Here is a 21,134-nt window from a genome sequence, read left to right on the forward strand (position 1 = left end):
TATATTTTCCAAATCAGTGCTATAGCTATAGGTTAAAAAAAAAAAAAAAAAGCACTGAGTGGAGACTTTAAATTCTACACATCAAGTATTTGTGGATAGAAAACATTATAATTCACAAGAAAGTTATGTCAATATGAATGCAATATTATGGTAGAATTAATGTAGAATGTGAAAAACTGGAAGCACAATGAGTTCATTGAAGATAGAGATAAGGACAGAAGTATTAAATACTGAATTATAAGATGAAGAAGTTAAATAAAATTCTAAGGACCTGGAGAGAAGACCCTTACATTAACTGCCTATGCTGACAATTAATTATGATAAAAGTTTAGCTTTAGAATTAGAAATGGTCTTTTTTTTGTTTTTGGACGTTTTGGGGTTCTCCAAATTTTTTATACTTTATGATAGAAAAAAATAGCCTTAAAAATTTTTTTTTAAATTTTTATTTTTTATAAACATATATTTTTATCCCCAGGGGTACAGGTCTGTGAATCGCCAGGTTTACACACTTCACAGCACTCACCAAAGCACATACCCTCCCTAATGTCCATAATCCCACCCCCTTCTCCCAAACCCCCTCCCCCCAGCAACCCTCAGTTTGTTTTGTGAGATTAAGAGTCACTTATGGTTTGTCTCCCTCCCAATCCCATCTTGTTTCATTGATTCTTCTTCTACCCACTTAAGCCCCCATGTTGCATCTTAAAAATGTTTTTAACTTGCTTTATGCTCATCACATTTTACTCCCTGCTGAGTTTTGCTTGATTGTTCTTACTCATAAATGCATCACCAGTAGTGTCTATTAGGTGATTAAGGCATTTATGACTTTGTGTCTAAGACTCAAGCACATTTTACCGAAATTATGGAAAGATAGCATAAACCATGATTGATGAATGATGCCTAAAAGACCACATGAAAATAATGAGGTTACTGCCCAGGGCACATAAACAGGCCAGAGATAAATGGAAGCATTAAAGATGAAAGGTGTTTGTAATGTGGGTAGGGGAAAACTCCTGCCCGTTTCACAAATAAACTACCACTCTTCTTTACATCTCTTGTAACTAACCCAACATTGAACTCATTAATCTCCATGATCTAAGTGTGTAATCTAGAAGACCAGAGGACACCCACACGAAAATACATTGATGAAAAGTAGAAAGTTAATTTTTATTAATAGTAATGTTACAATTTAGTGTTATGTTGTATGGTAGACTTATAATTTACAGTTTATCCCCTGTGGTATTGACAGGTTCAAGAACTGGCTTTTGGTATTCCCGCACAACACAGCAGGGCTCTGTACTGCAGTAATTGTATATATACTCCCAAGTGTTGCATGAAGTCTTGCAAGCACCACGAACAAGGTAACATTCTATTTTTTTCTCTGTATCTTCTTTTGTTTTTTTCTGTGAAACTGGGAAAAAGTATCTATGATCATAAATCCAGATTTAATCCCCTTGCATAGATAGGTGAATAGATAATAGATAGATAAGCATATAAAGTTGTTTAAAGTAAAGAGTTAAGCCATTTTGTTTCTAAAATTATGTCCAGGCAATTATATAAAAAGTTCACATTTTATCCCCTACAAATAGTGACAATATAAATACTTATATATTGAATAATAGTTCCTTGACCACTAAGTTTTTTAAAAAATAGAATATCATTAAATATCTAATATGTGCATGCTTCCTCAAGAATAAAGAGAAAAAAATGTGTAAAAAATACTCTACCGGGGCACCTGGGTGGCTCAGTGGGTTAAAGCCTCTGCCTTTGGCTCAGGTCATGATCCCAGGGTCTTGGGATCGAGCCCCACATTGGGCTGTCTGCTCAGCGGGGAGCCTGCTTCTCTCTTTCTCTCTGCCTGCCTCTCTGCCTACTTGTGATCTCTGTCAAATAAATAAATAAATAATCTTAAAAAAAAAATACTCTACCTGTTTTGTGTTCTAAATAACCACCCACCTCCAATACTCTCTCACCCCACAAACTACTGGACTACTTGTAGAAAGCTTAATTTTGACAACAGCTTGCATATCAGTTCATTAAATCACATTTAAAATGAGAAGGCAGTAGGAAGTATGTAAGAAGTCATAGTCTCATTAAACAAAATAACAAACAGGTTTAATTCTACACCCAGGGAATTTTTTTCCCCTTATCTTCTCAACTATCAGTTCCACTCATTTCTTCTTTCATGTAAAATAGAGTGACTTGCATTATAGGTTCACGTGGCATCTCCTAACAACAATTTAATTGTCTGATTTTTTTTCAGAGTAAAACATTTATAAAAAACATTTTGTTCCTCCCTTCTTTTTCATATTAGCAAATATTACCTGATGGACCACAAGACACAGTGAAGAGGAAAGTCAGGAAAATACAAAGTATCTTCATTGCTGATATTGTTACTTCAGTGAAGTTGAGACAGACCTCAAAATGTCTGAGAGTTGTTCTATTCCTTGATAAAATAAAGATAAACTCTTGTTTTTATAGCCCTTTCAGGGTAATTACTATTCTGATTAATGCCGCCTTTCAAGATTGAGCACAGATTCATGTATTGTGTAATAGCAACAAACAGAAGAGAGGACTTAGTTCTGTTATGACCTCGAGCCAAATGTGAACTCAGTTTCAGTGAGACAAACAAATAATAGGGTGAAATCTTTAAATTTTTTAATTGAAAATACACAATCGGGCTCAGCTATATTGTCAGTCACATGTTTTCTTGAACATCTATTATGTGTCAGGCAGTGTTTTAAACACTTTATATAGATTTGCTAGCTTAATCTTCATGCCCAATTTTATGACATAGGAACTTCTTCTAGTTGAGGAAATTATGGCAAAGAGGGATTATGTGATTGCCTCAAATCATACATGTAGTGATTGGTAGACCTTAAAGACCTAGAAGACCTTAGTGGACTCCAAGGTAATGTGATACCAGAGTCCGTCTCTCAACTTCCACCTTCTTTATCCTTCTGAGTAAAAGCTTTTTTATCCTGTGAAGTTATCCTCTGTATACTGGCCTGAACCAGGGAGTTCCTGCAATGCAATTTTTCTACAAAAGAAAAATATTTTAAAATGTAGTTTTGGGATGGTTACATTAAAAATTACCATAGTGATGTTATAAGAATAATCACTGTAATTCTTTACTTGTAATGAGTTATTCATAGAACTGACTACCTCATTCATAGGGGAAATCAGTGTGTTAAAAGTTGAAAGAGCACTGGATTAAATACAGAAAACTCATCTTGGCATCTGGCTTTTCTGTTTACTGGCTGTACATTCGAGACAAACATTCACTGACTAAGCCTCAAGATGCTCTCTCTGAAGGCTGGATTGGTAGGACCAGCCACATTCATGGGTTTAAGCTAAGAATTGAACAGACACCATATGCAAAAAGAGGACTTATAAGTAATTGAAATATAAATATAAATACTTTGGGCATGAAAATCCAAAAAGTTATGTCCTTACAACTTAATGATTTATGTTCTAACTCCCTCTCTCATTGAGGAAAAACAAATTATAAGGATATTCTATCATCTGGATTTTAAAAGAAGTTATCTAGTTTTGTTCATTCTCTGCTTCAATTCTTATCTGCTTATGTATTACAGCTGCATCATGGAAAATCTATTTTCTCAATATCCTCTTTCTAAAATCACAGCCCCCCAAAAATAAGACACTTTAAACTGCTGCAGACATACTAAGACCTATTGTATGTAAGTACAGCAAAGTAACAGATACAAGAAATACTATAGAAAGTTAACAGGCCTGGCATTAGCATAGCGGTGGCATGGATTAAGAAGACAACCTAGGACAAAATGGCCCATTTTTCTTCAGTGCAGCTGTATCCATTCTCTGTCTAAAATAAGGCACTCCTATCAAGATGGAATATAAGCCAAATTCTTATAAATTGGTTGGTCTTCTTTTCTTTCTCTGCTAAAATATAAGGTTGAAACTAGTGGCATCTGAATCACACAGAACAAAGATAAGGATTGGATGATTATCACCCCAATTCTAGCCAAGAAGTAATATAAGTAGAATCAAACTGGATGATTTATTGCTTAAAATTTATATTTTAGGGCTGACTTGAGAGAAATCCAGATTCTAGATTTCTACTAATTACAACTCTTTTAAAGGGGAAAAAACAGAGACAAAGTGTGGGGAAAAGGACAAGAATGAGATAGCAACTAATGATTAAGAGAAAGAGAAGATACACAGGAATTTTTTTTTAAAGGTTAAAGAATTGACCTAAAGTGTATGAACCAATTGGCATTGGTCCAAAATATTTCTACTAAAGTAAGAATTTTGGATTCTTAGATGAAAAATTGTTACTTCCTTTTTACAATGTTAGATGAGAATAGCTAATAATTATACCTTTCAAAGCCATAGATAAGGACCCTTGAAGTTGTCAGTTCTTGGTGAAAAGAATGTGGCTAGGCTTTCAGGATTTGGGGTTGATTTGTGCCTAACAAGGGAGCTTTTCCAGGCTAATGTCTATATGTTGAGAGTGCCAGAAGAGGGTGTGATGATGAGAAGACAGTTGGTCAAGAAAGGGAAGGAAAGAGAAGGTAAGAGTAAGGAAGGGAAGGGAAAGGAAAGGAGAAAAAAAAAAAAAAAAAGGAAAAGAAAAAAGAATAGGTGGGGTCCTCGTGGCCAGCCAAGATGGCTGCCCCCGCGGGGAAGGTTGCGCGAGGGTGGTCGGTCCTGGCGCTGACCCTGCGGACTGCTGTCCCGCGGCTTCCAGGGCTAACCCAGGTGAGGTGGAGCCGCTATAGTCCTGAATACAGGGATCCACAGACTGACAAGAAGTATTACCGCAAGCCCTTGGCGGAGCTGACTGAGGAGGAGAAGTGTGAACAGGAACTCAGGAAGACTCAGCTTATCAAAGCTGCCCCAGCAGCGAAAACAAGCTCTGTGTTTGAAGACCCCGTGATCAGTAAATTCATCAACATGATGATGAAAGGAGGAAACAAAGTACTGGCCAGATCCCTCATGACACAGACTCTGGAAGCTGTGAAAAGGAAGCAGTTTGAGAAGTACCATGCTGCTTCTGCTGAGGAACAGGCAACCATCGAACGCAACCCCTACACCATCTTCCACCAAGCTCTGAAAAACTGTGAGCCTGTGATAGGGCTGGTGCCCATCCTCAGAGGGGGCCATTTCTACCAGGTCCCTGTGCCACTTCCCGCCCGGCGGCGTCGCTTCTTGGCCATGAAGTGGATGCTCACGGAGTGCAGGGAGAAGAAGCACCGGTGGACGCTGATGCCGGAGAAGTTGTCACATGAACTGCTGGAGGCTTTTCACAACCAGGGCCCTGTGATCAAGAAGAAGCATGACATGCACAAGATGGCCGAGGCCAACCGTGCCCTGGCTCACTACCGCTGGTGGTAGGGGGAGGGGGCGGCGCTCTGCTGCAAGAAACCGTGGGAGCCGGGGTCACTGTCAGCAAAAACCCCTTGTGGGTGAAGTAGTTCCTTTTTAAGGGCATGCAGGCCTTGTAAGGGGGGAGCAGCGTATTTATGCTCGTTAGTCCTTTCTTTGGGCGCTGGAACTTGCTTTTCCTGTCCCAGCTCCTCATACACTGGGAACGTATCAATCTGGATTTCCCCCAGGAACTTCGGGCCCGTCCAGCTTCTCTTCCTCTATTCAGGGTAGAACTTTGGAAGATATGAAAGGAAGCAGTTTTAATGTTAGAAAAGGTTTATTAGAAAATTCTCGTCCTGAACTGGTGTCGCGTGTATGGTGGTACCTGCTGTTTACTAAAATCGACTGGAAATTTGTTTCCGAAGTGGTCCTTGTACAAAATGTATAAAAAGCAGTTTCTGGTGTGAAAAAAAAAAAAAAAAAAAAAAGAATAAAAGAAAGGAAAGGACAGGCAAAAAAGAAAAGAAAGGAAAAGAAAAAGAAAAGAAGAGAAGAGAAGGGAAGGGGAGGGAAGAAAATAAAAGAAGAAAAGGAAAGGAAAGAAAAAAAAATATTCCCTTATAGGAGTTTCCAGTAAAACCTAAAAATAAAAAAATAAAAATAATTGACTATTTTAATTCACTGATGGCCACAAAGCTTTAAGTTTAAAGAATACATTATGGGACTAATTTTATACACCAGTGGCAGACTGATTGGCACTTTGGGAAGTTTTCAAAGTGGTCAGAATCATAAAACCTTTCTACAGATGAGGACAATGAGCATTAAATTACTAAGAAAACAAAAGACTGCAGAGATATCAGCAGCTGGAACTTCTGCTACAGTTTCTACTTCCTTCCTCTATTAAAAAGCTTTTATGCAAGCTCTAATAATTATTGATGCTTCATATATTTAGAAACCATGAGTCCCAGGAGCTCAGGCTCTGTCCTTCCTGCTCCTGATGCACCTTCAAAACATCTATCACATGCTCCTTATGTGCAAGGTGCTGTTCCTTATATTTACATCACATGAAAGCCCTATGAAGTGGGAATAATATTTAGCCCCATTTTCATGCACAAGGAAATGAACACAGAAAGATTTAAGTAAGTTACTTACTTAAAGTAACAAAGTCAACTACTAACTGGTAAGTGGTGAAACTGAAACTGAACATGGTCTATGGTTAGAGCCCACATTCTTAATCATTACTGTTACTACATATTCCAGTCACCTGAATACTTGTCTTAGAGTTACAAAGGAATTTATATAATATAATCATGAAAATGTGCTTTCCAAAATAAAAGAAATGTTACAACTCATTTGTTCTCACTCTATTTTCATAGCTTAAGGACACTCTGAAATCAGAAACTTTGTAGAGAAAGCAGTTCTAGGAGACTGTTTCTAGAGAAGATTTGGAGAATAGCAGACACCAATCTTTCCTTTCCTCCCAACAAATAATCTTTCCAGTCCAGTCTTAGTTTTCCTTGACATTCTAAGGAGTAGGTGAAAACATCACATATTATGTATTCTCAGTGAGGATGGGGCAAAAACAAGTCCTCTTGGGGAGCTCTGGTGCAATGTGTAGCTATTGTTCTATTTTAAGTCATACATGGGTGTTAAAGGCAATAATATAAACCTTAAATTGCTATTTATTTATTTATTTATTTAAATTCCAGTTAGTTAACATACAATGTAATAGTAGTTTCAGATGGACAATATAGTAATTCAACCCTTCTATACAATATCTGGTGCTCATCACAAGTGCCCTCCTTCACCCCAACCCCCTAATCCACCCACCCACTCCTCCACCTCCCCTCTCGTAACCATCAGTTTATTCTCCATAATTAAGTCTTACACCTTAAATTTTAAACTAACCTTAAAGATAACTATTAGAATGTATGTTCTCATGGAATAATGTCATCCAATGTCTATTGACTTGTGTGCTTTGTCTTGACCTGGGGGACAAATTTATAGTTTATCAAATGTATTTTTTGTACTAGTCCATTATTCATGAGTCATCTTTTTAAAAAAAATCACTCATGAAAGAATTGATGTTGAGCCAGTTGCTTACAGTCTTATCACACTGTTATGGGACTGTGAAATGTATCTGCCTAATCACTACTACTACTGCTGCCACTACTAACTACTAAAAAAATATCAGTATAATGGGTATGTTTATGTAAGTTATTCGGTTCCAGAAATTACCTTTTCCAGTGGGTAGGATGACGGCTACCACCACCATTTTTTTTTTTTAAAGATTTGTTTATTTATTTGAAAGAGAGAGAGAGAGAGCACGAGCAGGAGGGGCAGAGCAAGAGAGAATCCGAAGCAGACTCCACACTAAGTCCGGAGCCTAATGTGGGCCTCCATTTCACAACCCTGAGATCAGGACCTGAGCTGAAATCAGGAGTTGGTCGCTCAATCAACTGTGCCACTCAGGCGCCCCTAAAACCCACACTTCCAAAAGTGTCTTTGAGCTCATAGTTATAGATATTAGGTATAAGTGAAGTTTGGGTAGTAGTAACAAAGAAGGGAAGGTAAGGGAGATACATGGAAATGTACAGATTAATAAATATTGAAAGAGATAATATAAAAGAACCATAACAAAGTTAGTAGGGCCCATTACAGTTTTAGCTTTTTATACAGTGATTTAGAAATATTAATCTGAAACTATGCTCAGTAGCCATTGCTTAGTAGATATTTAAGCAATAATTACTTAATGAAAATATATTTTTTGCTGCTATTGGTGCCTTTCACTAATATATTTGTTTGTTAGACTGTACTTTGGTTAGTGGTTTCGGAACAATGGCATTCTGCAACTGTCAGAATACGCTTACTACTTTCTGGTATTATGTATCAGTGAGCTGTCTCACACTAGGGAAATTCATGTGGTGGTTAAAGTATTACATTTTTAAAAAAACTTACCTATTTATTTATTTAGAGTGAGAAAGGGAAAGGCAGAAGGAGAAGCAGACTCCTTGCAGAGAAGGGAGCCCAACAGGTGGCTCAATCCCAGGCCTTTGGGATCATGACCTGAACTGAAGACAAGCCCTTAATGGATGGAGCCACCCAGGTGTCCCAAAGTATTACATTTTAATTTTGAAAATAGAGTATTGATTTTCTACTGTGATACGTTATTATTTGCCTCATCTTCTTACATATGAGTGAATTTTAAGGTATAGGTTATAAACTCAATAGCCATTAATATTCATTTCACATATTTTGCATATGATCCACTTCTCTGTGTCAATTTTAATTTTACTCAGCTGAAGACTAGTTCCTCACTGAATACATGGTACTTTAAACTCACCTAACTATAATGTTCTCTTTTGTTCAGAAGAATTTGGGGTGTGTGTGTGTGTGTGTGTGTGTGTGTGTGTGTGTTATGTATTGATATGTGATATTTAGGACTCATTATCAAGCGTTTCAATCACATCATTCAAGTTCTCCACCTTTTTACCCAGAATTTGTTTTATTCTGGTCCCTGATGTTCACATGTCATCTTATCAGACATTCTGAAGGCTTTTCTGCTATTTTAATAATAGTGACTCTTACTTCATTCCAATTTGTGGAGGGGGTGGGGGTGTGTTCCTTATTTGTCTTCATTTAAAATTAGCTTGTTCATTATTGGCTTCTTTAATTATTTACCCATATATTATGGTATGGTTATTATTACTATTAATATTATCATTAACTTCTCACTGGAATGTAAACTGGGGCAAGGATTTTGACATCTATGCAGTGGAGTTTAGGATAGAATAGGCATTTAATTCATATGAATGGGGACTGAAATAAAGTTACATTTACTGAATGGAGATTGAAATAAAGTTATAGTAGCAATTCTAGTATCTATCATTTATCTAATCTAAAAAATTTTGGAAAATTGCACTTCTGAGAAAGTGAATGCCAGAAACACAATTCAGTTTCTAATCCTAAGGGATGAAAGACCAATTCACAAAGATTTTTTTATCCATTTCTTTCCCTTTTGGTGGGTATGAAAGAAGATGACAGGAACTAATTTAGGTCTTTCTTCCTAAGCTTTAAAAAGTTGCTAGGACTTCTAATACTATGTTGAACAAGAGTGGTGAGAGTGGGCATCCTTGTCTTGTTCCTGATCTCAACGGGAAGGCTGCAAGCTTTTTCCCATTGAGGATGATATTTGCTGTGGGTCTTTCATAGATAGATTTGATGAGGTTCAGGAATGTTCCCTCTATCCCTATACTTTGAAGCGTTTTAATCAGGAACGGATGCTGGATTTTGTCAAATGCTTTTTCTGCATCAATTGAGAAGACCATGTGGTTCTTCTCTCTTCTCATATTAATTTGTTGTATCACATTGATTGATTTGCGAATGTTGAACCATCCTTGTAGCCCAGGGATGAATCCCACCTGATCATGGTGGATAATCTTTTTAATGTGCTATTGGATTCTGTTGGCTAGGATCTTGTTGAGAATCTTAGCATCCATATTCATCAGTGATATTGGTGTGAAATTCTCCTTTTTGGTAGGGTCTTTTCCTGGTTTGGGGATCAAGGTAATGCTGGCTTCATAGAAAAAGTCTGGAAGTTTTCCTTCTGCTTCAATTTTTCGAAACAGCTTCAGGAGAATAGGTGTTATTTCTTCTTTGAAAGTTTGGCAGAATTCCCCAGGGAATCTGTCAGGTCCTGGGCTCTTGTTTTTTGGGAGGTTGACTTACCCCTCTGTATACAGCTTGTATAAAGGACAGTCATGCGAGAAATATTCTGAGAAAGTAGATAGACTGTACACAAAGGATATCCTTTACAATTCTACTTTCTATTTTATTTTTTATATTTAGCGAAGGGCTTGGTTCTTACTAGGTGCTCAATAAGTAATAGTGAATCTGTATTGAACATTTACTAAATATAAGGTAATGCCTGAATGCTTTTCATTTATGATTTCTGTTGAACATAACACCAACCTGAAGGTCATCGCACAACAAGGTAAAAGAGGCGTAGAGGTATTCATTTAGTAGCCTGTTAAAATCCCTGTACTAGTATTTCCACTGCTGATATTAGACCCCAAAGCAATTTGATTCTTGAACCCAAGGTCTGACCTGCTACACTAGATCAATGAATTTGTAAATGAACAAATCTATGAAAGGCAATACTGAGTTTCTTTAATTTCTTTATGTTCAGTTTAGTAAATGGTAGACAACAGACTGACCCTAAAATTAAAAGGTGAATTCATGCCCAGAATCAGCAGAAGGATTAGTTGAATCCATGGCTCTCTGAATGTCATAATTTTTAGAATCATTAGGATAATTAAAGAAAAAGAAAAACCCATACTTCTGGGCACCACTCCCTAATAGTCACATTCTGCTATTCTGTAGGTCAGAAATTTGAACATTTATTTATTTATTTATTTATTTATTTATTTATTTTTTACATTATATGTTTTTTTTTTATTTATTTCCAGCATAACAGTATTCATTATTTTTGCACCACACCCCGTGCTCCATGCAATCCGTGCCCTCTATAATACCCACCACCTGGTACCCCAACCTCCCACCCCCCATCCCTTCAAAACCCTCAGATTGTTTTTCAGAGTCCATAGTCTCTCATGGTTCACCTCCCCTTCCAATTTCCCCCAACTCCCTTCTCCACTCTAAGTCCCCATGTCCTCCATGCTATTTGTTATGCTCCACAAATAAGTGAAACCATATGATAATTGACTCTCTCTGCTTGACTTATTTCACTCAGCATAATCTCTTCCAGTCCCGTCCATGTTGCTACAAAAGTTGGGTATTCATCCTTTCTGATGGAGGCATAATACTCTATCCCCAGGTGTACAGGTCTGTGAATCACCAGGTTTACACACTTCACAGCACTCACCAAAGCACATACCCTCCCCAATGTCCATAATCCCACCCCCTTCTCCCAAACCCCCTCCCCCCAGCAACCCTCAGTTTGTTTTGTGAGATTAAAAGTCACTTATGGTTTGTCTCCCTCCCAATCCCATCTTGTTTCCTTTATTCTTCTCCTATCCACTTAAGCCCCCATGTTGCATCACCACTTCCTCATATCAAGGAGATCATATGATAGTTGTCTTTCTCTGCTTGACTTATTTCGCTAAGCATGATACGCTCTAGTTCCATCCATGTTGTCGCAAATGGCAAGATTTCATTTCTTTTGATGGCTGCATAGTATTCCATTGTGTATATATACCACATCTTCTTGATCCATTCATCTGTTGATGGACATCTAGGTTCTTTCCATAGTTTGGCTATTGTGGACATTGCTGCTATAAACATTCGGGTGCACGTGCCCCTTTGGATCACTACATTTGTATCTTTAGGGTAAATACCCAGTAGTGCAATTGCTGGGTCATAGGGCAGTTCTATTTTCAACATTTTGAGGAACCTCCATGCTGTTTTCCAGAGTGGCTGCACCAGCTTGCATTCCCACCAACAGTGTAGGAGGGTTCCCCTTTCTCCGCATCCTCGCCAGCATCTGTCATTTCCTGACTTGTTGATTTTAGCCATTCTGACTGGTGTGAGGTGATATCTCATTGTGGTTTTGATTTGTATTTCCCTGATGCCGAGTGATATGGAGCACTTTTTCATGTGTCTGTTGGCCATCTGGATGTCTTCTTTGCAGAAATGTCTGTTCATGTCCTCTGCCCATTTCTTGATTGGATTATTTGTTCTTTGGGTGTTGAGTTTGCTAAGTTCTTTATAGATTCTGGACACTAGTCCTTTATCTGATATGTCATTTGCAAATATCTTCTCCCATTCTTTCAGTTGTCTTTTGATTTTGTTAACTGTTTCCTTTGCTGTGCAAAAGTTTTTGATCTTGATGAAATCCCAATAGTTCATTTTTGCCCTTGCTTCCCTTGCCTTTTGCGTTGTTCCTAGGAAGATGTTGCTGCGGTTGAGGTCAAAGAGGTTGCTGCCTGTGTTCTCCTCAAGGATTTTGATGGATTCCTTTCGCACATTGAGGTCCTTCATCCATTTTGAGTCTATTTTTGTGTGTGGTGTAAGGAAATGGTCCAATTTCATTTATTTATTTTTAAAGATTTTATTTATTTATTTGACAGAGAGAGAGCAAGAGAGCACAAGTAGGAAGAGCAACAGGTAGAGGGAGAGGAAGAAGCAGACTCGCTGCTGAGCAATGTGGGGCTTCATCCCAGGACCCTAGGATCATGACCTGAGTCAAAGGCAGTCACTTAACAAACTGAGCTACCCAAGTGCCCAGAAATTTGCACTTTTAAATAAATCTCCTCAAATATTTCCTATGCTTACCCAGGTCTGATACCACCAATTTACACACATTCTGTTTTTCACAGAGTGAATTCATTTACACCATTTCTTCCCTTCCTATGGTCAGTCTCATCACTGTCCCTGCTCTACTTAAGCCCTTTTCAAAACGCAGAATGAAAAATACTTTTCTCCCCACCAGGCTCCGAAGAACATGAATACCCTGGAATAGGCTTGTCCAAGTCCTCTGCTGTGGCAGTGAAATAGCATGGACAGACTGACCCAAGTGTGAATGCCACTCTACTACTGTGTAGCCACGTGCCCCTTGTGCAAAGGGTGTTTCCATTCTGAGTCTCAGCTTTATTAGGGGGACTGGGAATAAAATTAGTCACTTGCATACATGATGTGAAGATAAAATGACAAAGATGAAGACTTGATCTGACCTAATCTGATCTGATCTGCTTTTTCTGTTTGATGCCCTGCCCATTTTACTGTGCTACAGGAATCTAACACAGTGTCACATAGTAAAGATTTACTTTAGGAGCTGAAACCAAACTGAAGAATACAGAAAGCTGGTCAAATGTATGTTCATATCCTTTGTAAAGTGGTCCCCAGATTCTCAGAAATGAAGAAACAAGATTTAGAAAGTATTTCTCAAGTCCATTTAATACAGTTCACTCCTTCTGGTTGTCCATACCCCTGACAAATCACCTTCATCTGGTACTGCTTGACTAGATTGAATGTCCTCAGGGCTAGAATAAGCCAATTCTTTCACATTAGCAAAATTTGGAGTTGAACCTCAAGCATTCTTTTACTAAGTGATCTTCTTGAGGTCGGTTTTCCTTATCTATAAAATGGTGAATTAAAAAAAGATTTTATTTATTTATTTAATTGACAGAGATAGAGAGCAGGAGAGGGAACAACACAAGCAGGGAGAATGGGAGAGGGAGAAGCAGGCTTCCTGCTGAGCAGGGAACCCGATGTGGGACTCCATCCCAGGACCCTGGGATCATGACCTGGGCCAAGGGCAGACATTTAATGACTGAGCCACCTGGGTGTCCCTAAAATGGGGATTTTAATATCAAACTTACTGACTTCTACAAACTTATTGGCTTCTATTGGCTTCTACTGCTACTTCTACTTAATATCAAAATTATTGCTTCATGTGTTAAATGAGATAATGCATGAACCTGACAAAGAAGACACTCATTAAGAACTCTAAAAATTATTGAGTTCTTACTATGCATTGGTACAACTCAAGACTCTAGGATAAAGCAGCAGGCAAGATAAACATGGTTACAACCATACTTGGTATTTAGTTTTCAGACTGAATAACTCTTCATAAAATTCAAGAGTGTTAGGAGAGAGAGACCATCAAGAGAGGCACTGTAATAAGTGATCAGGGGTGAATTCTATTGCCCTGAGAAAGGGGTAGCCCACAAAGGGTGTCCCTTGCAGAGATACAAATTAGATATTCCTGACAGCAGGATGTGTGTGAGGAATAAAAACCAGACCAGTGAGCTCACACTCAGTGGGCAACGGAAGCATGAGTGGGAAGCGGGAGGTCAAGGAGTAGAAGGGGGTTGGTCTCATCCTGCTTTTTAGGCCACAGTGAAGCGATGAATTTTATTATATGTCTGATGGAAGCCATTTAAGAGTTTATGAGCTCACTCTGGCTCTAGTAGAACTGATTGGAAGGGAGCAGGAAGAGGGCCAGAGTGGGAGGTAATTTTGGAGAGTACTTCAGTGATCCTTGAGACGCAGATGTGGTTTAGATAAAGTCTCATTATCTAAGGGACACTACCTATCCATTGGGAGCTGCCTATCTGTTGTTCCTCTTGCCCTTTTCTCTACTACCTTCCTCCCAGCGGCTTTCCAGTTTTCTTCCCTGGGAAACGCTTAACCTCCTACCTTTCAGATCTTATCCCAGATAAGGAGAGCCTGTGCCTGACATTTTAACCCATTGCCAAACCACTGATCACTGATAAGTCTGTCCTCTCCTCATCACTTCAGTGCCCTTGGGTTGGACTTTCTGTACTTTCTTAAGGTACAAGCTGAAAATATGTCATACTGAGCCGTGTGGGAGTTTAGAAGAGAAAGCTTTCTTTTTATCTCATAATATGTGTACATTTTAAGGGACAGTGATATCCCCCAACAATGTTGCTATTTAACACATAGGGAAAACAAACAAACAAACAGAAGCTTTCCCCACCCCCCACCCTCCGCCTCGACCCCTGGGAAAAATTGCAGGTTGATTGAGAGATGAGAATAAATGTTTGAAAAGAAAGAGAGGTAGAAAAAAAAAAAAAAAGAAAAAAAGAGGAAGAGAGGGAGGGAATTACCCTAGAAATTGACTGGTAGATGTATGAAACTTTAATGTGTTAAGATAGTGTTCCTTGAACTTGAATGTGCGTGTGAATAATCTGGATTCTTGTTGAAAAGCAGGTTCTATGTCAGTAGGTATGGGACAAGCCAGAGATGTTCCATTTCTTACATGCTCTCTCATGGTATAAATGCTCTTGGTCTGTGGTACCCACGAGTATGGAGACCCTAGCACACCTGCTGTTCCAGGGTTGGTGGCTGGTCCTCTCTCACACCATCTTCCTGGGAAGAGAGCTTCCCAGGGTGTGGTGATAACCACAGAGCAGAAGTACACTGGTACAATGACATTTACTCTTTCATCCCTCATCAGTGTATGTTTTGTTGCAGTGGAAGTTGAAACAAGGGCAGAAATATAAACATGAATTTTGGTTACACAGTTTTTAGGAAAATGAAATTCTTCAGTTATTCTCTGTTCTTCAGCTGGGAGAGGCGGGGTAAGTACAGTTTGGTGGGGAAAAAATATATTGGAGAAGGGTACAAATCTCTTCAACTTTTCTCCTTATAAGATGCAAAGGAAACCCCTTAACAAGAATAGGTAATGGAGAAGAGATATTACTAGTGAAAATAAAACGTGATTTAAATTTAGGTTTCTATCTCAGGTGAGAGTTTAAGATACTAAAAGAAAAAGGATTACTGTTTTGTTTTGTTTTGTTTTTTACTTTTTTTTTTAAGATTTTATTGATTTATTTTTAGAGAACAATAGCAGTGGAGGAAGTAGAGGGAGAGGGAGAATCAGATTCCCCACTGAGCAGGCAGCCTGGAGCTGGGCTCAATCCCAGGACCCTGGGATCATGACCTGAGCTGAAGGCAGAGTCTTAACCCACTGAGCCACCCAGGTGCCCAAGGATTAGTGTTTTGACCATAATCTTCAGGTTAGCTCCAAAAAGCTTCAGTCTTAATGTTCTAAGTCACAAATTTAGCCCTGTTCTGCTGAATTAATCCTGGATTCTTTATCAGTTCTATTACTGTATTTACTTGGTTCATACACAGTAACCTAGGTTACTTCAATAGGCTTCACAGAAAAATCCCAATAAGTATGTTATTCTTACTTGCAGGGATGTGTGCCAAAAGGAAGGAAAACATTATAAAAAGAATTCTCATGGCAGGTGCAGTTTCTTAAAGCAAGAAACAATGAGATTATATCTATGAAGCTCTAGAGTTTAGGAGGAGAGATATATCCGTATTTGTAGTTCACCTGTGTGGCTCCTCGTTCAGTTTACTGAACCTTAGAAGATTATTGAATCTGTGCCTTATTTGAGCAAGATTACAGCTGAAAAACTTCCCCAACATGCCTCAAAAAAACTAAAGCAATCTTTCATGTGTCATGCAAATCTTAGTGGTTTTCAAGGCTGTTAAGCTCGGTAATGATTCCCAGGCAGTCTATGGGGTAGTGGTTTTAAGTGTTTGATCTCTGAATCTTTAGTTTTCATTGAGAAAACTTTATTACCCTTGGTTTTCTAAACTATCTTCCCAGCTAACATAGTTATCTGTGGAAATCGATACTATGTGGGCGATTCATGGGCAACTTGTCTGAGTCAGACTTTGTACTACAGGTCTCAGCCCACAGGTCTCCTCTCTGTGGCTTCTGTGCTCTGCTTGATGGTCAATCTGTTCTCCTGTGAAGTGGCTAGCCAATTTTCACCACGCTGTGAGTTTACTTACAACTCCTCCATCTGTTCATGGCTTTGATACTCATTGATGTTTCAGTGATTTTGCACATGTCATCTTCTCAGTTTGGGGGTCACCTCTTCCCACCTCTTCTATTGCTACCCTTGATGCTCCAGCTGAAGTCGAGGCTCTTTTTTCCTGGCCAGTGTCATACCTCATTTTTCAAGGTCCACAAATTTGTCAGTGTGAATTTCCTACACATTCCCAGTGTGACAACTATAAAGTTTCATGTCACTATCATAAACAGTGTTTTTCCAATTCCCTGCCTTGTATAGAACATGGATCATATCTCTCATAACCTAGTTGTAGAACACCAAGGTCTGGGTTCCTGGTTGGTTCAGTTGGTTGGGTGTCTACCTTCTGCTCAGGTTTTGATCTTAGGGTCCTGGGATTGAGTCCTGAATTGGGCTCCCTGCTCTCTGAAAAGGCTGTTTGCCTCTCTCTCTCTCTCTCTCTGTCTCTCTCTCTCTTTCTCTCTGTTTCTCATGTCTCTCTGTCTTTTATGAATAAAAAAATATTAATTAATAATAAAAAGAAAACACCAAGACCTTTGCTGGGTTGGTTGTACTTTCCCCACCTCTACCCTACATCGGGGCCCTCTCACCTCTGGCCTTTATCACTCTAGGTTTTGATTTTCTCTTTTGTCTTGTATATAAAGTGAATTCATTCTGATGAGCCCAATTGGGTCATTGACAATTTTAAAATTGCACTTTGTCTAAATCTTCTAACTAGTCAGTAAGAGTTCTGAATTCTCTCTCTGTCTGCCACATTATCAGAACCAGATATCCCTGTGTGTTCTTTGTTTTTGTTTTTATTTTTTTAAATTTTTTAAAGTATGATTTTCCCCAATGATACAAAGTCTCAACCACGAATGTGGAAAAGAAATTTATTTAAAAGCCAGAACATTTACATGAAGCAGTTCTGAATAAGATAAGGGGGTCTAAATTTAGAATTTTCTTATCACCTCATGTGAACCAGAAGTCAAAGCAATAATAATTAATATTCTTCTGTGAGTCTGTTTGTTAATAAAACCAAATGTCTGATTTTAATAATTTGCATTCAGTCTTTGAAAGATTATGGGACTTGGGCTTTGAGCTGGTGTCTTTCAGCTCTTGAGTGTATGATGCCTACTGTCAACTGATCTCATCATGGCTGATGGCAACTGAAAGCAACAACTGATATGTGTAGGCTGTTTGCCAACACACACACATATACGTACACATATACATATAGAGAAAAGTCATCTAGTTCTTCTCCACTCTGGTCTAAATTATTATTTTCAAGAAAGAGTAAATGTCTCAAAATAGCTCAAGAAAAACTGAAGAATATATATTTTTTTCAAAGATTTATTTATTTATTTTTAGACAGAGTGAGTGTGTGAGTTGGGGGGGAGGGGCAGAGAGAGAGGCGACTCTCAAGCAGACTCCTCACTCAGCACTGAGCCCAACATAGGTCTTGATCCCACAACCCTGAGGTCACAACTGGACAGAAATCAAGAGTCAGATGCTTAACCAACTGAGCCACCAAGTTACCGCAAAGAAGCATATATTTTAAGGCTAAAAAAAAAAAAAAAAAAAAAAAACAGGTATAAATTCAGCAAAAACTGGTTTTGAGAAGAGGCAGAGAGAATGGTGGATTTGTAACACATCTCAATGGCTTCTTTTTCCCTGCTTCTTAATCTGCAGGTTCATCTGTCCCATTATCCTCTGTCTCACAGCTAACTCCTTTATACCCTTAGTGCTCAGGTAGTATCATATCATCCCCAAACTGATTTGACATAAACCTTCAATGCCTATGTTCAACACTGATTCCAAATGACTCATATATAGACTACATAAACTGATACATGAATTATATGAACTATATAGATTACTCTATAGTGATATCATATATATAAACTATAAAAATCATGCATCTTGAGTCAAATAAAAGATATGCAGATGCAGCAAGGAAACAAAAATTATTCCAATAAGAAATTAGATTATTAAAATATAATTTAACATTAGTATTGCTGTTTACATTTATGAGCAATTGCTATTTACATTTATTGAGTGATCCTGGCACTGGGAATTGGAAAGTGACTTGTGACTACCACCATTTTATATTTAAGAAAACCAAAATGTAGCCAAGCTAAGTAACATGCTCAATGTTACACAACTAGCAAGAATAATATTCAGCTAGCTCCTAGATCATCTGACTCCAGGCAGTGTGATATGAAGACCTATATTCCAGCTACTTTGCCTACTCTCTCTCTATAGCAACATATCTAAAGCAGGATGGGGTCAATGAGAACATGTAAACATTAGGGTGGAAGTGTACATGAAGCAGACCCATGAGACAAAAACTGATTACACCTGTCAATTAACTTTTCTAGGGAAAGTAGCATCCTAAGAAGATGTATATATTGAAATGACTATTTTTTCTACTTGGCAGTAGTAAACTTATTTGGAATATGAAAACCTTAGGCTTTCATACTGATGCCCCTTAACATTAAAACCCCTCTTCTAATTCCAACTGTTTTTATTCTTTGTTCATAAGGAAATTTCTTTATAACTTGGCTTCCCATGTAAATTGCCTGCAGGGAAAATATGCATTTGTCGAGCCTACACAAATGATCAATAAACCAAGAATATAATTTCTTACTATCGATATAAAATTGGCATCTTGTATTAAATAGTTTAGGCCAAATTGCCAGTGAGTATCCTAAATCTCATATACATTATGGCACTGAAAAAATAGACTTCATGGTAAAGCAGAAGTTCAAAGAGAACCATGGTGAAACTATACAAGGTGATGGTTGATCTTGAGGATCTCTATGAAAGCAATCTGCATGAAAACAGCCCCAGCTTGACGGCCCAAGGTCAAATCCTACATCAGGCTCCCTGCTCAGTGGAGAGCCCGCTTCTCCATCTACCTCTGTCTTCTGTTCTGCCTGTTTGTGCTCTCTCTCTCTCTGTCAAATAAATAAATAAAATCTTTAGAAATAAATAAATAAAAATAAGAAGACTAAAACTCAGAGAAATCTAAAAAGAATTTTTTCAAGTTATTGTGAAAATAATAGTAATATCTCAAAAATGTTTTCCGTTATTACATACCTTTATTCTCCAACAGCCTTCAAATAAAATCTGTGAGGCATAGGTTTTGTTTGAAAGTCACAGACATCCAACTCAAAATAGCTTAATATATTAATAGTATTAATATATCAATGTAGACTTTAGTGGATTTCATACAAAACAAAACCAGCTGAACCAAACAAAAGAGGAAAGCCAAATGTGGGACTTGCATTAGGAAAGACAGTAAGGGATTCAGTCACAGTAATCTTCCCCAGTAATTCTCATATCTATTTCTGTCCATATTGGCTTCACATTGGTTTTCTAGCCTATCAGAGTTGGGGAATGGGGAGAGTTACTTTGTTAGTAGAAGCACCAGACTCATTCTATTACAGAAGTGTGAATAGAGAGGAAGGTGTTAAAAATCCCAGGTAAAGACTGATTGGGCCACTGTGATCAGAGGTTGAACTTTCAATATTACCATGGTTAAAAAGCAAGAATTATAAGAAAATGTTGACTCCTGATAAAATCCTAAGATGAGAATGATGGGAGAAATTCCCCCAAAGATAGAAGTACAGCATGGACACAGCACTAGAGAACTTGTTACAAATTTAACAAGTAAATTGATGTCTATTTTAGGTAAAAAGGAATCATTCTCCTTATTTTACATATGAGGGAAAGAGAAAGAAATGATACTCATGTGCCTTTCCAGATATAAGAACATTTAAACATAGACACTTAATTGATGTTAATTATACTTCAATAAAGATGTTCAAAAATTTTTAAAACACATGAAAATTTATATTTCCAGTCTAGACATAGAGAAGTTACTACCACTGAGAAATCTAACTTAAAAATATAAGTACCAAAAATCCAATAACATAACGATCAGTGGAAGTTTAAAAAGCAAAAGAAGCTCAATGGCATCATCAATATGACATAAAGCACTTAAGAAAATGCAGAATGACCAAAAGAACCTGGACTTCTAATGTTCTTCAGGAGACATTTTGAAGACATGTGTCAGTGATAGGTATTAGCCTGGCAAAGACAAGCAAAGAAATCAGTTAGAGGATTGTCCAAAACATAAGTTTTCTTTCTTAATGTTAGCATTTATGCTCTCATATTGAATTTTAATCCTTTTGTAAACAGTTTTTTTTTTGTAAACAGAGTTTTAAAATGATTTGTATAACTATATGCTTACTTTATCCAAAACACCACACCTTCCAAGATAGCCTGTATTATTTGGCATTATATATGACCCCTCCTCCTGAATATGCCTTTCCTAATTCTAACTTTATTTTGGTTCTATTTGAAAACTCCCTGTCTTCCTCTTTTCCACGGTATGCTTTTCAATATGAGTACTCCTTGAAATGGGGTCTTTGGATCTTTGTTATTTATGTGTGCATCCAGCTATCATCAATTCACTGTCTATGAAAATGT

General features: G+C 37.9%; 2 protein-coding genes across 2 annotated transcripts; one reads left to right on the top strand and one right to left on the bottom strand.

Moving 5' to 3' along the window:
• Positions 1-1,217: 1,217 nt before the first annotated feature.
• On the bottom strand, positions 1,218-2,379 carry DEFB113 (defensin beta 113). The gene is made up of 2 exons (XM_032340227.1): positions 2,322-2,379; positions 1,218-1,408 (listed from the first exon to the last, which is right to left on the bottom strand). The coding sequence occupies exons 1-2, from the start codon at positions 2,377-2,379 to the stop codon at positions 1,218-1,220; spliced, it is 249 nt and encodes an 82-aa protein (XP_032196118.1).
• A 2,247-nt stretch (positions 2,380-4,626) lies between these two features.
• LOC116588736 (28S ribosomal protein S7, mitochondrial-like) lies at positions 4,627-5,808 on the top strand. Its single transcript, XM_032340225.1, has one exon. It carries the CDS (start codon positions 4,645-4,647, stop codon positions 5,371-5,373), a length of 729 nt encoding a protein of 242 aa, XP_032196116.1. The 5' UTR covers positions 4,627-4,644; the 3' UTR covers positions 5,374-5,808.
• Positions 5,809-21,134: the final 15,326 nt, after the last annotated feature.

Source organism: Mustela erminea, chromosome 4 (assembly GCF_009829155.1).
Source record: "Mustela erminea isolate mMusErm1 chromosome 4, mMusErm1.Pri, whole genome shotgun sequence".
NCBI classification, from domain to species: domain Eukaryota; kingdom Metazoa; phylum Chordata; class Mammalia; order Carnivora; family Mustelidae; genus Mustela; species Mustela erminea.

Bases quoted from the DNA above. Each gene is read 5' to 3' on its own strand.
- DEFB113 (XM_032340227.1), bottom strand. From the start codon at position 2,379: ATGAAGATACTTTGTATTTTCCTGACTTTCCTCTTCACTGTGTCTTGT. The intron at 1,409-2,321 runs GTAATATTTGCT...ACTTTTTCCCAG, and splicing joins TGTGTCTTGTGGTCCATCAG to TTTCACAGAAAAAAACAAAA.
- LOC116588736 (XM_032340225.1), top strand. From the start codon at position 4,645: ATGGCTGCCCCCGCGGGGAAGGTTGCGCGAGGGTGGTCGGTCCTGGCG.